Below are 14,988 nucleotides of genomic sequence, written 5' to 3'. Positions count from 1 at the left end.
TATCACCAAAAAAAAAGAGAGGTTTCATATAGCACAAAATAGGCAGTAAGGTGCCTTTTAGAAACCTGTCACACTCTCAAGGGATGAAGACAAATTCAAAGCTATCAAAACCTGTACTGAAAGCAAATTTTGATGGGAGAAAAATCACTGCAGCATTAAAAAAAAATTTCTTTCTCACCAAGCTGGTTATAGCAGCAGTTTAGGAGACCCATCACAAGCCATTCCAGGCTGAAGGAATACAGTTTCTCTCCTGACATGCTGAAACCGGAGCTTCCAAAGTGGGCAGCTTGTCTCTTTAGAGGCTGCAGAACCCAAACTTTTGGGCAGAATAGGAAGCCCCCATCCACAAAGAGCCCTCCCACACAGGAAAGCCAGCAGGGCAAGCAGCAGGCAGGCCAGATAAATATTCAACTTCAGCAAGCCCTTTGGAAAGGCATCAGCTAGGAGAGCTTCTCTCGGGGCTCACAAAATACTAAGGGAAGGAGAGGCTACATCCAACAACCATTTTATTCCTTCTCCCTCCATCCCTAGTGATGAAATCTCTAGATTTGTCTGCTTCCAACACTGGCCATGAACTGGAGCAAAAAGGGACTACAGAGTCAGGCAGACCTGTGACAAGGAAAATAACCCCTCCTCTGAACAACCCTTCATTTTCCCCAAGTTCCAGGTCCCCCCATTAGCACCAGCCAGCCAGGGGTAAAATGTTCTGTATTTAATTTTTAACATTTTGGGCAAACAATAAATGAATGAAAACTTTCCTTTGAGGAAAAGGACTGTTTCTAGCAACTGGAAAAGCATGCTTCCAGAGAAAAAAAAGGCAGGTTGCTGGCTTCTGCAAACCCATGCACTATACTGCACTGCATGTTAGCTTATCATTCCTCACTCTCTGTTAATTCCTCAGTCAGAACAGATCTGCAAATGCAAATTCTTCTTCACACACCCATATGTGCACATACTTTAACCACAGAGTGGTGGACAACAAGACAGGGAACAGTTGGAGAGGATCCACATGGGACTCACAACGGAGATCTTTAGCTTGCATGTCTAAGAGGAGCACACATACTCATCTTCAGCCTCCTGGGTTTGTGTTTGCAAAGTTTTAAAAAATTGATGCCTAAATGACTCCACAGTCCATGAAGCCAGAGATAAGCAGCTGTTTCTCCACATTTAAGGACTAATACTGGTACTGGCATACAACTGTCCATCAGGAAATAGTAGCTGAAAATTCCTTGTACTTACTGCTTGGCAGCACATGGGCACAGCTCAGACTAGAGATGGAAGAACTCTCCAGAGCCATAAATGGCTGTGTCTTTCTGAGCTTTCTTATGCCCCACACAACTCATAGCAAAGGAGCAAGAAAAGCTGTAAACATGCCCATGAATGGGAAAATATAGGGATTGACGGGGAAGGTGTTCTCTCATTGCAATGAGGTGGAGGAATTTCTGTGCAAGAACTATAGAAGACACATAATGAATAAGGTTAATTGGCACTGCTGTCAAAGAGTTTAGTAATGAAAGACATTCATACGGCTTTTCCAAAGGGCTGGGAGAGTGGGTCCAGCCCAAAGATGTCAGCCTCAGGAAGCAAGGACGCTTTGGCAGACTGGCCTAGGAGGAGTCTGAGATAAGTGAGACAGAAGCAGAGGCACAATGCAGGTGCTATTACACAGAGACAGTCAATGCAGAAGTAATCTGAAGGCTTCAGTAAATATTGATAAAGGAATTAACTGAAGATATTGACAGAAATGGTCTGAATTTAGATTAATGAGAGAGCTCTCACATCATTTCATGTAATCATTACCCCTGCCAGAGCCATAAGTCACAACTGCTTTGCCCTAGGCATCTGAAAACAGGAGCCACGTGAGGCTCTGGCCAAAAAAATAATAAAAATAAAAACAAAACAGACAGAGGAAGGGAAGATAAGCAACTGCACTGATTGCTAAGCAAACATAGCTGCAGAGAGTCACAGGGAGGGGCAAGCAGGGTCTGCACACCTAGAAGCCCTACCTCACCTCTACCTGTTTCTACCTCCCTCGAATGCACCTTGCTTGCAAGGAAACCCGAGGAGCTTGGCTGCAGCCCTGTACCCAAGGAATACTGGCTGGAGGTGCACCCCAGCTGCAGCCTCCCATTTGCTCACCATGGGATCTCAGTTGTGAGATGCTCCCCTTATACACAAGGTGACGTGACAGTCTCTCAACCGTGAAAGAAGATCCCTGAGACAGCTGGCTTCACATCAAATTTAGCAGGGAGGTGGAAGCTGCAGATGGGTCCTTTCCCTGTCTGACCTGGGGGCGGGAAGCAGACACCAAGCATGCCTGAAGGGCAAGCCAGAAGGCAGCTTTGGGAATGTCCTTGGAGGCTGCCCACCTCTTCAACCCCTCAGTCAATAAATTGAAATCAAGCAGGATTAAGCCCAAATCGGACTACAGCTTTGAAGAAGTTACCTCTCAGAGTCAGAAAGCAGAGATCTTACTGCTCTGGAGAGCAATAAACACACAGGCTGGGGGCTATTAGCACATCCTGAGTGGAGAGCCCCTTTCCTGCTCCCCCCGCATCTCTCCATGAGAGCTGTCAGCAGCAGCAGAGAGAGTGGGTTTAAGTGACTTGTCTGGCAGAGCTGTTTCATTAGCAATTTGGAGCCGTGCCGTGCAGAAAGCAGCATTGTTCTCAGATGTTCGAATATCAATCTGCATAATGAAACAGGTGATAGGAGCTCTTCCCATTCAGGCAGCCGGGATTGGAGAGCATTCAGGAATGAGGGGAAGGGGTTATGTCTAATTGGCCACAATTAATTTGATGAGAATTTTTTTTAAAGATTTTGTCTATCACCAAATGGCTCCTACAGAAAAGCACATCTGCACTTATTTATCTGCCTAATGTAGGCTCTGTTTACGCTGTAGAGTGTTTGCCAATAGCATTGAATGCAGATTCCCAAACTCAGCAGGTCTTACAGCAAAAAGGCTTTTTTATCACTTGATCTACTTTTATACTTTTTAACAAAAATAATTTCATGCTGCATAATATATGAGCATCTAAAATGTTGTATAAGTGGGTTTATGTGTAGTATCTTAGATATATACAGCTTCTTTGTGAAAGTTCCTTTCATTTTCTAAGGCCCAAACCTCAGTTTTCTACTGCTTGAAGCTCCAACTCTCTAGAATAAGGTCCCCAGGTTCAGTTCTCTGTTGCCTGCTAGCCTAAAAGACCTTGGACCCACATTACACGCTGCCTAACCATTTGAAATGCCCTACAGAATTTCAACCTGCAAGCAGGTCCCCCATACCCCTGTACCAGGACCAACCACCTGAGGGGATTCTGGATACTCTAGTGCAGCTGTATTGGCTCTAGACATCTACATCTGCACAAGTGAATCCAGCCACTAAACCATCTGGTCCCCAGGACAGTTCTGCCCACGAAAAGCATAGGTAGACAGAAGCTGTGGGTAGCATATGGTCTGAAGTGCCCACTACTCTCTTGAATTTGTCCGTTGGGGTATCATTCAAAACTTTTTGCACAGGCATCTCTAAGCAGCAATCTACTTGCTATTTTGGCATCCTTACAACCAGCAGATATCTGTTGCAATACAAGCCAAATATCTCTTTAAAATATGGCATTTATTAGTGAACTGTAATGTAAGATTTAGTGACAGAAGGCTAGAAAAGCATAGTCCATGCCTGAGTGAATAATTTTAGCACAATTTTTCTGCATTGCCCAAACATCCTTGACTGTCCCCTCTGGTTCAGCTGTACATCACTGCAGTCAGCTTGCAACTTTCTTCACTGCCTGAGAGTCCAGTCGGGATGTTTGCACAGGAGTTTCAGTCAGAACTTGTTAAGGCTAGGCCAATGATTTTCACTCATTTAAATCTTGACAGACCACTTGTGGACAGCAGCATGTCTTGCCTCACCTGCCATGTTTCTTCTGTTTCAGCCAAGAAACAAACCTTTATAGCTAATCAGTGACTCTCAAAGAGAGGAGTCTTGTCCTTTTCATGTCCCCCAAATACATCAGTGCTGTCCTCCAAACCACACAATGAACAAAGCCTCAAAATAACAGAGCTGTATCTGGCCTTGAGAAGATGTCTTTTTTTCTCTGGTAAGGCTCTCTTAAATATCACCATTCCTGACAGCTCTTCATCCAGCCTTCAGAGGAAGATGGCCACCACTGGACACTCGCCATTCCCTGAGCTATCTACCCCAGGGCTTTGCTCCTGGGAAGCTCTTCCAATTGTCTGAACTGAAGCCCTTCTGCTGCAAGACCAGTACTATTTTCTGTTATCTTCACCATAGACAGAGAAATCAGAATAGTCTTTTCCTCTTTGAAGGTGACATTTATGCTTTTGAAGACTCTTGAGCTGTTTCTTCCCCATGTTGAGGATAAAGAAGCCCAGTTCTCCCAATTTCTCAATCTTTTTTTGTTAACTATGTTATCTACACTTCCAGATGTTCTTAGTGCTGTCTTTTGATTGCATCTGGTAGATCTTTTCTTGACTTGCCTTTGGTTGGTGGACATGCTCCCAGCCTCTGCTGCACCAAAAACAATTTGATCAGGACCCCAAAATGTTGAGAGGACATTACATTCTAAAAGCTCACAGCAACAAAAAGCCAAGGAAATAAAGGCGTTGCTAGTAAGAGGTAATGCTCATTATCACCCTCCTCAGTGCTCCTCTATATTATAACTTTTCCCCTCTGTTCTATACTCTTATCATTTGCAGTTTGCAAGGTTTTCAAAGCTGTAACTGTGTCCCAATTCACACATAGTCAGTGATCAGTTTGTTTCTAGAATGTCAATCAGAATTCCCAGCACCACCTGCAGGGCTTCTGTATTCTTTCTTTGTCCAGCTTGACGACACACATAGGCACTTCCACATAATTGTGCTCTGTCACCTGTCCTGGTAGAGAAGGTGATTTATAGATTCACAGTGTGGCATGTGGTCTATTGGTATGTTGGTACAGGGTACTTTTACACTGCTACAACAGCTTCCCAGCTAGGATTGTGCCAGCACAACTGCAAAGGCATACTTCAAACCTAAGTCATAGCAATGGTACAATAATCTGTGAGGACAGCAGACTAAAGAGACTGTGCTGCTCTTTCTTCTATTACTCATGAATCTCTTGGACAGATGCTTCTCTAGCTTCACTCCTAAAGCATCCTTCTTCCCTCTGCAGTCACCTAGCTTTGACATTACTGACATTGCTTTTACTACCAACATATAACTTACAGCCTCTCTCAACTGACCACAACTTTTCAGACCTTCCTTTTCTCCTACCTCCAATTTCTCCTCTTCTTCTGCATCCCCTCATAACATGACCCTCCACTGCCTCAGCAGTAGCTGAGACTCCTCACAGCTCAGAATCCTATAACCTCATCAGCAATCCCCAACTGTCAGGCCCCATGGAAGAAATCAACCCTAGGACTGCAGTGGCAAAACACCACTTTCTTGTCTCCACAAGTCAAACAGCACACCTTGATTTATAAACAATTGGAAAAAAAAAAAAAAAAAAAAAAAGAATGAACAGTATAAAATCCAGTTCAACTCAGTAACTCAGTTTTGGAAGGGCACAAAAAATCCTTGAGTGCCCTCAGACCTTGATTTTGTGGTTTATCTTATTGTTAAATATCCTGTGATGTTTTAAATTCTCTGGTCTTGTTTTGCATAGCACTTTCACCCATGAATTCCTCTAGATAAGTCTGAGAAAGGAGTTATCAGTTACTGCAGCTGACGGCAGCAAAGTTGGAAAAGAATTAAATTAAAGCCAGTTTTAAAGGAAGATGTAGGGTGGGTCAGAACCACAGAAAAAAAAGAAAAAAATGTCTACAAATGTCTGGTGGTGAAACTGTGGGCCAGGGAAGGAAACAGAGCAACCTCGGGACAATGCAGAGGTGTGAGGGGTGGGGGTAGGTGAAAGCAAAAGAAAGGAGTACAGATATAGCAACTTTAAAAATAGTTGTCCTTGTAAAATAACTGAGATGAAAGCAAGGACCCAATTGGTGGAAGAAGCCGCCATCACATGCAGTTATTGCCAGAGCAATGCACACAGTAGGACTGTGCAGACTCTTTGCAAGCTGGATTGCTCTGTGCAGACCTGCCTTGTGCTTCAGCACAGAGCAAAGATTGCAAACCTCAGACAGTGCAGCCTTATCCCTAACAGATGGTATTTCAGGGGTCCTACTTCCTCCACCTACATGTGGACGTCCAGACCTACATGTGCACGTCCTACTGCTGACCCAGGCCTTACAGGCACAGCAGGCCAAGGGGCCATTCTAGGATCAGACCACCTTCTACCACAAAAAACAGGCATCTCTAGGGACTGTTCTATGCAGCTGCCCAGCGTGTGACCATTATGCAGAACCTGTGCAGCATGAAAGATAACACTAAGGCTTTAAAACTTCCTTGGTACACATTTGGAAAGCTATAGGTTTCACATCTGTCACACTGTTAGGTGTCTATAAAGTCTGACCAGAGAGCACCATCCATAGTGGAACCACTACCACACATCTCCTTGCATAGCCATAACACTAGTAGGTGTGGTATTATGTGAACACAGTCTTATCTGTTGCAATTAAGTCGGCTATGTGATATTAGCTACAGCACAATTTTGCTTGCATGTACGTAGAGACTGGAGATAGATAGCCTTTTATCCCAAATCAAATCATGTTATGTTGTTGGAAGTCTGCTTCCTTGGAAGTCAAACACAACAGGTCAAAATGCATATTCTGAATAATTCCAGGCAAGCGCAAAACAGAAATGAGTGAGGCAGAAGGTGCTGGTTAGTATGCTCATGTTAATACCACTGAAGTGTTCACTGAGAGGAGAAAATTGACTGATAAAAAAGACTTTGAGAGAAATGGCAGCTACATACGTAGAAGAGTTTGAAATCTGCTTTGTTTGCATATGAGACAGCTGGTTAACAGTTTATGAAGCTTTCTGAGAAATTCAGAGGCTGTAGTTTGGTGAGAGAGGAATCCCATTTTTCATCTCCTTTCAGGCAAGTCAGAGCTCCTATCTGGCAAGTACAAATAGCAGCCAGTTGGTTTTAGCAACTTGTACATGGGTAACAACCCCTGGTCAGGACAATGGAACCCTGCCCACATGTGGCAAACTTCTTGAAGACTTCACTGGGGCCAAATAATTAGAAAACAAAACAAAACAAAGCAAAAAAAACAATCACATTAGTGTAGTTTCTTAAGAACCTTTATAGTCAAGGAGGTAAAGCAAAAAGCATGGCACTCGAGGCAGGGCAATAGAAGCATCCTAGCCCCAACTCAGAGGCGGGAGATAATGCTTCCCTTTAGCTTGCTACAGAAAGCTGTTTCCTACTAATGAGTGGACAATAGCAGAGAAACGAAAGCCACATCATGTCCTTGTGTGTCTTGGGCTCCTGGAGCTGGAGGACCTGAAATAAGCCTGCTGGGCTATTGAGACCAGGGGAGATTTGACCTTGAATAGCCAAAGGCTGTGGGGGAACCAAGGCTCCTTTCCACCAGGTAAATGCAAGATATAGAGTGCCAAATATTTTCCAAGTATGTACATATAATTTCAAACATTTCAGTCGCTAGGCGAAAGCAATGAAATTTGTGGGAATGCAGAGGGAGGTAGGCGGCTGTTGTGTATTTTTAATCCTGTAGATCTCATCTTCCCATTCTTACCCTACCAGCATTTCATCCCTGATCATTCAAATGAAGGAAGCCAGCTCTCCCCACTCAGGCTGCCAAATCGTGGCGGCAGGGCCACTGTGTTTTATTTGACTGCAGAGGGCCAAGTACATTTATGGCACTATATAAATAATAAATAAAAATATTCATCGCTTCTCTCTCTGCTGACTTACACCGAAGCGAGAAGCAGGACAATCCTTTGCTTCCCTCCTCCCTCTCCCTGTTACGCAATTCTCTGAAGACGACATTTTCCAGGCTGCCAAGCAATTAGCACAGAAGCAACCAAGTTTGCCCAGTGCCTCCAAAGGGCCAGCTGTGGGAGCTGGTGAGGAGGAAGATGAAAAAGAAAAGCTGTCGGTGGCTGAGACCCTGGAAATGCAAGGAGAAATGCAAAAGCTGGAAGCTGAGGACAGTGCAGGAGCTCTGTAGCTCACCACCCTCTCCCCTGCAGAAACTCCCACTTGAAATGAGGGCAAAGCCAACAGTGTCATGTTACATTCCTCCCTTCCCAGCAAGGATGGATTTGGCCTATGGACTTCCTTTGTGTATCCACTTCTCTTGCATTGTACCTCACTCAAGTTCCCAACTAAATGTTATTTTAAGTGCCACTAATCTTTAAGAGTCCCATTACAAGTTTTACTGCTGCTAAATCCCTCCAGATCGACAGAAAACTGAGAATCCTGAGAGGCTGAGCCAAGGCTAAGGCATAGCACAGCCTTCTCGCTGCTCAGCACTATACAGTGCTGAGCTTGAGCAAGAGGGAGAATGACAAAGAAAGTAGGACTGAAGAGGGGGGAGAGAAAAAACACACTTGAAAACCAACTGACTTTAAACATTTATAGCCATGAAACTACTGAATCCCTTTTCAGTACATGGGCATGGAGGTTTGTTGAAAGGATCTCACAGAGCGTAAAGATCATGCCAAGCTGAACAAGGCAGGATGATTAAATCTATAATAAATGGACCCATCTATGATTGTAAAAAAAATCTGAGTTCAAATTTATGTACACAATAAATGTCATTGATTATAAAGATGCATTATGACACAATAAGTTGTTCCTGTTTATTAATATGAAGATATTCAAATAATATGTAATTATACAGAAATATACTGCATTATATACTATTTCTATATAAATATCATTCTTTAGGAACTGATGATTGTGAACAAATACAGAGAAGTAATCAGATACCAAGGCACAAAACTTCAGACTTTCAGAGGTCTGAATTTTCCGCACTTCACTGTGAACCAGTGTTTGTTATATCACGCACTAGTCAGTACTGTGAATGTTATATACAAAGGTCATCTCGAAACAAAGAACTGAATGCAGTTCAGCTCATTTACAGGAAGATGTCTCCACCAGAGAAGCACTGTGGAAGAGAATCAACTTTATGGGGGCATGATTTCTTTAATTTTTGTCTATATAAGGTGTGCTCCAGGCCAGGACTCTACCCATATTGAAGATAGTTTCTGATTTATCACAAAATAACTAGGTTGGAAGTGGCATGGCCTTGCTCGCATCTAGCTAGCTTGTAATCTCCATATAGGTCTCCACATAACAAAAATAATACTGCTGTTGAGAGGGTTAAATATTTTGTCCTTTTGGACATTGCCACATAAAACTTCCTTTGTGTCATGCAAGAAATCCGTGAAACCACAAATATTCACTGACAGTAACTGCTTAATCCTGAGGAAAGTTTGTGCTGCCTCCAAGCCAACTAATTAGACACCCACTCCTCTAGCACACCTTTCAGGGTGCTACACTGAGCCCCACTTATGGTCTCCTCAGAAAATTTCAGACGAAGGTACCTGCTCTGAATTTATCCTAGCCTTCTCCAGAGCAAGTATTTGTTGTAAAAAAGCTCAGAAAGACACTTAACTTCAATCATGTGAATAATAGCCCATTGACTTTAATGTCTCCACTCATGAGCGCAAAGTTAAGCACATGCTTAAGTGTTCTGCATATTGGGATCCTTGTATAATTTACATTTAATGTGCTGCACAGCAGAATGTAGAAAATAATTCATTTTTCAGTTTCATGGCCAAGCACCTATTACTGCAGAAATAAAGCAGATTCATCTTTGCAGGGTACTGGTTTTTTTTTTTTTTTTTTTTTTTTTTTTTTTTTTTTTTTTTTTTTTAGTGAGATTTTTGCTTTGTGTCCACCTGAAATTTTCATTCACTTCAGGATAACGTGTTGCCTTGTCTTTCAATTAACTCTTTCCTTCATTACAGAAAAAAAAAAAAAAAAAAAAAATCCTTTTCTTAAATGTAGGTCTATTTTATGATTAAAGCCTGTAGAAAATAAATCAAAAATACACATCAGAGTTACCAATCAAAATACTTTGTTTCAAGTACACTAAAATGATCTACTTTGGCAAATACCAGATTTTGGCCAGTTTCAACTCTAAAACTTCATTTTTTTTCTGGAAATAATGGATATTCATTGGGAAAAACAAAAAAAAAAAAACAAACAAAAAACAAACAAACAAACACAACAAAAAATAGCTGACCTAGGCTTCATAGAAATAAGTTCTTTGTCTCAACGTTTCATTAATATCTTAAGAAGCAAATAAGTTAAACACATGTGAAATTGCAGCAATCTATATTAATTTGCAGGCATACAGAAATCCATTTCTCTCCTTTTTATGTCAATTACAAAATTACCATTCTGATACTTTATTAGCCTCTTTGGCATTTCCAACTAATTTATAGGCACTGGTAGTGTTTTTTTTTTTTATTATTATTAACCTACTGCATTCTAAATTATTTTATTTAAATGCCCTGCTGGCTGTCCACATTTGCTTTTATTCTATTATTACTGTATATGAATGGAAATTATGTATAGCTATTAGATTATTTCACACGTTAGCTCATTTATATAATCTTTCCTGTATTTATTGCCTTCGTTAGACTAAAATACCGCAGGCACTTGTTTCTCTAACGAGTCTGAAGCTCTCCCATTATAGGAAATTGGGTTATATCTCCTGATTGCAGTCAGATGAAACCAGGCGCGTGCGCTGGCTGCAGCAACCTGTGACAGGCCATCTTGCTGGCCAGCCATTTGCAGGAGGGACATGGTGGTCCCCAGAGGCAGCCAGGCTCATAATCAGCCTCACTGTTGCACAGGGGGGTGATGAGGGCAGGCCTCAGATCAGCTCTTGACCAGGTCTTGCAGGATCAGAGCTGCTCTCCAGGAGGAGCAAGTTTCTCCTCCCTGACTCTGCCATGTCTACAACAGCTGTAGGAGCCAGTTTGACATGTGATTTAAGCAGCCATGAGGATTAACGTGCTAACTGTGGATTCCTGGCTCAGCTCTGGCACCGATTTTAAGCCAGCTGACAACAAACAGGCAGCACTGTGCATGGTGAGCATCACCCAAACACACCCTCAGGGCCAGGAGACAGAGCAGAAATGGCCATGAAGCTCAGCACAGTCACCCACCGTACTACCTACCACCCTAGCATAGAGGTCCCTGCTCGAGCAGGTCTGCTCAAGCATCCCTGCAGCACAGCAAGGACATGACATTAGTCCCTGTCCTGCATGTCACTTGTACAGAAATGCTGGGAAACAGCCAAGACACCTTCCAAGTCCTCAGACAGCTGGAATGATTCAGCCCTCACTTCTAGGGACGTAGCAGGTCAACAGACATAGGCCCCTCTCAGCTCTTTCTAAGCAAGGACCACACTGTCTACTGTCTACTGATCTAGAGATCTCTGGGTGGGTGTTGCAGGCAGGAGCCAGCTTGACTTTGATGAGCATTCCCCCACCAGGCATAGTAATGGATTTTGGGAGTGCATCTGGCATTTTGGCTGCTCTGGAGTTCTGTTTTCCTCAGGTACTGTCATGCAAGCAGATTCTGTTTCTAGATAAGGAGGAATGATATCCTTTAAGTATCTAGATCTTCGTCCATCAGCTTGGATTCCATTCTGTGTGACTCCTTGTGCTGGACACAGCTGCCCATATCGGCTATAGAAGGCCAGGAGCTGATCTGCCTCAGTTCTGCTGTGGATGATATCAGCAGTCACAATGGAGGTAAGAGCCTAAAAACTTAAGCCATCCCTCTTAGCCAACCAGCACAGGTCAGCAACTGCCTCCTTTGTAAATCTGAACTGACTAATTTAAGCTGGCAGGAGAAGGGAGGAAGAGCACAGCACAACTCCATCTCCAGGGTATGTGTACTGAGGGGGTTGCAAGCACTGTGCAGACTTCAGAAGAAGGAGAAAAGAAGAAATTCAGAAGAGAGAATTCCTCCCAAACCAGGTCATCCTGAAGCAGGGCTTGGGTACCTGGGTGGCTGGTCTCAAATTCTGCAGAGCTTCTGCATACACAGAGTGGAAGTCCATAAGTCCAGCAGATCAATCTCTTACTCACCCTTTTGGATGGAGTTTTTCCCACTTGTCTATTCTCAAGACACAGCAGTTGGCCTTCATTTTTAATAGCCAATTTTCATCTGGTTCCAGATGCTCTGGTAGATCATAATTTTGCCCATATGCTGCACTTGCCCTAGCAGCTGTGTTTGAGGCGTATCACAGCCACTTCAGTATGTACTATGGCCTTTCTCTTCCCCAAGAAAAACAGTGCATGCTTTAGGATATCAAAAGCAAATACAGGTAAGTAAGCAAAGAAAAGCAGAAGAAAATGACCTTAATCCAATACACATAAGCAGCCCTACAGTGATATCGATCAAAATAAGGCTAGAAACCTACATCCAAAGGCTCTATGAAGCTCCAGGAACTACCACTTCAATTGATATTTCACACACATATCTCTGCAGGTATGGAGAGTGTTTTGAAAAACATGAGAAAGAAAGCATAGCTATCTCTATGAGCCTAAGCATAGCTCTCTCCATGAGCCTATGCACAGTCTGAAACAATAGATCAGAGGTATGAACTACCCCATTTAGTTCAGACAGTTGAAAACTTAATGGTGACAAACTAATGTTAACTCTGGTAGGGCTGGTTGGTTTTGAACAGTGCCTTTCAACCTGAGAGAATCCACGGCTTCTCAGGAGCCTGTGCAACAACCTCCACCTAACAGAAGAGCATCCTCCTCACCCCCTCCTCAACACAGAATACTGCAAATGTGAGACACTGTGGAACAAATTGAGGTTGGAATGAAAACAAATAACAGGAGCACCTCTGCATGGGTTGTATTATTCTGTCATATTTCTTTCCAGGGAGAAAACAGAAACATCTAGAAAGGAAAAAAAAGCCAATGAAAAAACCTCTTAGAAACAAATCCACCACAGAATTCCTAGCCTGATGCACATGACACTGTGTACACAGGGGGACCGACCACAGTTTATTTCTAGACTGTCAAGGGGCACTAAAGTGACAGTAACTATAACCAGACCAGTAGTAGCAAATCAACACACACATTCCTCTTTTTGCTGTTATCTCCAATAGCAGCGTATGTGACCTGTTGCTACGTGGCTGCCTGACAATGACATGACCCCTAAAGAAGACCCAGTGACTGAGTAACAAATACAGTATGGGCAGTCGAGACTCACAGAATTCAATTCTTTGTGAGTAACCTTGCAACAAAACAAAAATAAAGCAGTGCACACAGCTTCAGACCCTCATGAGCCAGACAGCGCTAACCTGCATGCATGAGCAATCTCCTCAAAATCCTCAGTGCGCAAAGCCTAGCAAAAGCAAATGCTCTGTGAGTACAAAATGCACCGCATGTAAACAAGGCAGTGAAACACAGTGAAAGAGGGAATGATTTTTTGTGCTAAGCCTCCAAAGGCCTTGAAAAAATGACAGTCTAACTTAAAATGCAAGCAATAGTAAACCATCAAAGCCAAGCTGATATACCCCCATAGGCAGAAGTTGTCCCCAGAATAAACTAACAGATCATATTTGCTAGCACAGTAGTCACAGTTCCCACACAGACAAATTACTTCATCCTGAAAAAACGGGTTGCAGCCATTATACACATCACCTTCAAAGCAGCATTAATTCATTTCTTGCTGCCAATCAAGGTGTAGTTTGGGATCATGCAAGCAAGCACAGATCAGTTTTGTTTCCATAATTCACTCCTGAAATGCTTAAAATGTGTAAAATTTGAACTGAATACCAGTGAAGAACAGTTGTGCTATTTAAACCAGGGACTACAGTAATGCTGCAACTGAAAAAGTCTTAGTATTTTAGCAGTAAGAGAAGAAAGAGCAATACAACCTCTTCTGTGAAGAAGGCTGCTCTAGGGGGATCCATTACCTTTTTGTCGCTCAAGCCGGACACCTGGTCAACATATTCCTCTTGGATCATGAAGGCAGCCAGATTGGCAGTGTAGCTGGCCAGGAAGATGACAGCAAAGAAGGCCCACACTGACACCATGATCTTGCTAGTGGTACCTTTGGGATTCTGCACTGGCACAGAGTTGTTGAACACCAGCCCCCACAGCAACCAGATAGCTTTGCCAATGGTGAAAGAGGGACCTCCTGGCTCTAGAGTGATTGAGAAACAAGATTCCACAGTGAGCATCTCAGAGCAAGCAGTCTGCATTTCTCTTTACATACATGACTTCAGAGTTAAGGTTAGTATCTATTCCTGTGAGATGAATGTCCATAGCTATGCTCCCCTGTATTCATGACACTATATCTAAGCAAAGCATGACCCTGAAAAGTGATTTTCTAAAATGTCCTCAGGCTTCTGTATTCATTCTGTCCCAAAGATTTCCAGTGAAGGTTTATATAAGGGCTTTTTTGTACCTGATTAGAAAATGTAGAACACTCCATTTCAGTTCAAGTATAGTCACCAGAAATAGTTTTCTCAGAAGAACTCTACCCTCATTTCTAGTTGTTTAACAGTGGTTTTGTTCCTAAACTCCTACCATACATCTGTGCAAAATATGGCCTTCACTGCACTTGTATAGGTGCAAGAAAGAGCATCATCTGAAATAACAAGAGTCTGCAAATGCATCTGCAAGAGTGTTTGGTTACTGAGTCTGCTTATGTTACATGAGACAGAGAAGGACCCAGTTCGTCTCCATGTACTGCATCTAAGCTACATAACATATACTTTGGTCTCTCTCAGGAAGATCAGCAGCCTCAAGAACAAATCCAATGTTTACAAAGCTGATATTTTCCCCTTATTCACTTTTCAGAGTAAAAGCTCACACATAGCCCAAAAGCCAAGCATGCTCATGAAACACCATGCTTGAAACCTTGTGAAATCCTGTCTGGCTCTCAGCAGTCCCACATCCCTGGCATATGTAGGTTCCATTAGTGGGAACCAAAACATATGCTCAAATTGAGCACAAGAGGAACTGTCATTGAGACTGCAGCTGGAATTACTCAAAAGATCGTACTTCAGGCACTGAGAA

At 42.8% G+C, this 14,988-nt stretch overlaps 1 protein-coding gene across 3 annotated transcripts in view; it reads right to left on the bottom strand.

Annotated features, from left to right (window-relative positions):
* GRIN2B (glutamate ionotropic receptor NMDA type subunit 2B) overlaps nucleotides 1-14,988 on the bottom strand; it is a 203,290-nt gene that overhangs the window by 12,233 nt on the left and 176,069 nt on the right. For all 3 annotated transcript variants that reach the window (XM_052669472.1, XM_052669473.1, XM_052669474.1), the window contains one exon: nucleotides 13,881-14,110. In XM_052669472.1, the coding sequence (XP_052525432.1) occupies nucleotides 13,881-14,110 (230 nt within the window). The remainder of the gene's footprint in view (nucleotides 1-13,880; nucleotides 14,111-14,988) is intronic.

Source organism: Tympanuchus pallidicinctus, unplaced genomic scaffold (assembly GCF_026119805.1).
Source record: "Tympanuchus pallidicinctus isolate F22 unplaced genomic scaffold, pur_lepc_1.0 scaffold8, whole genome shotgun sequence".
In the NCBI taxonomy this organism is placed as follows: Eukaryota; Metazoa; Chordata; class Aves; order Galliformes; family Phasianidae; genus Tympanuchus; species Tympanuchus pallidicinctus.
This window is presented reverse-complemented; position numbering and strand designations above follow the sequence as displayed.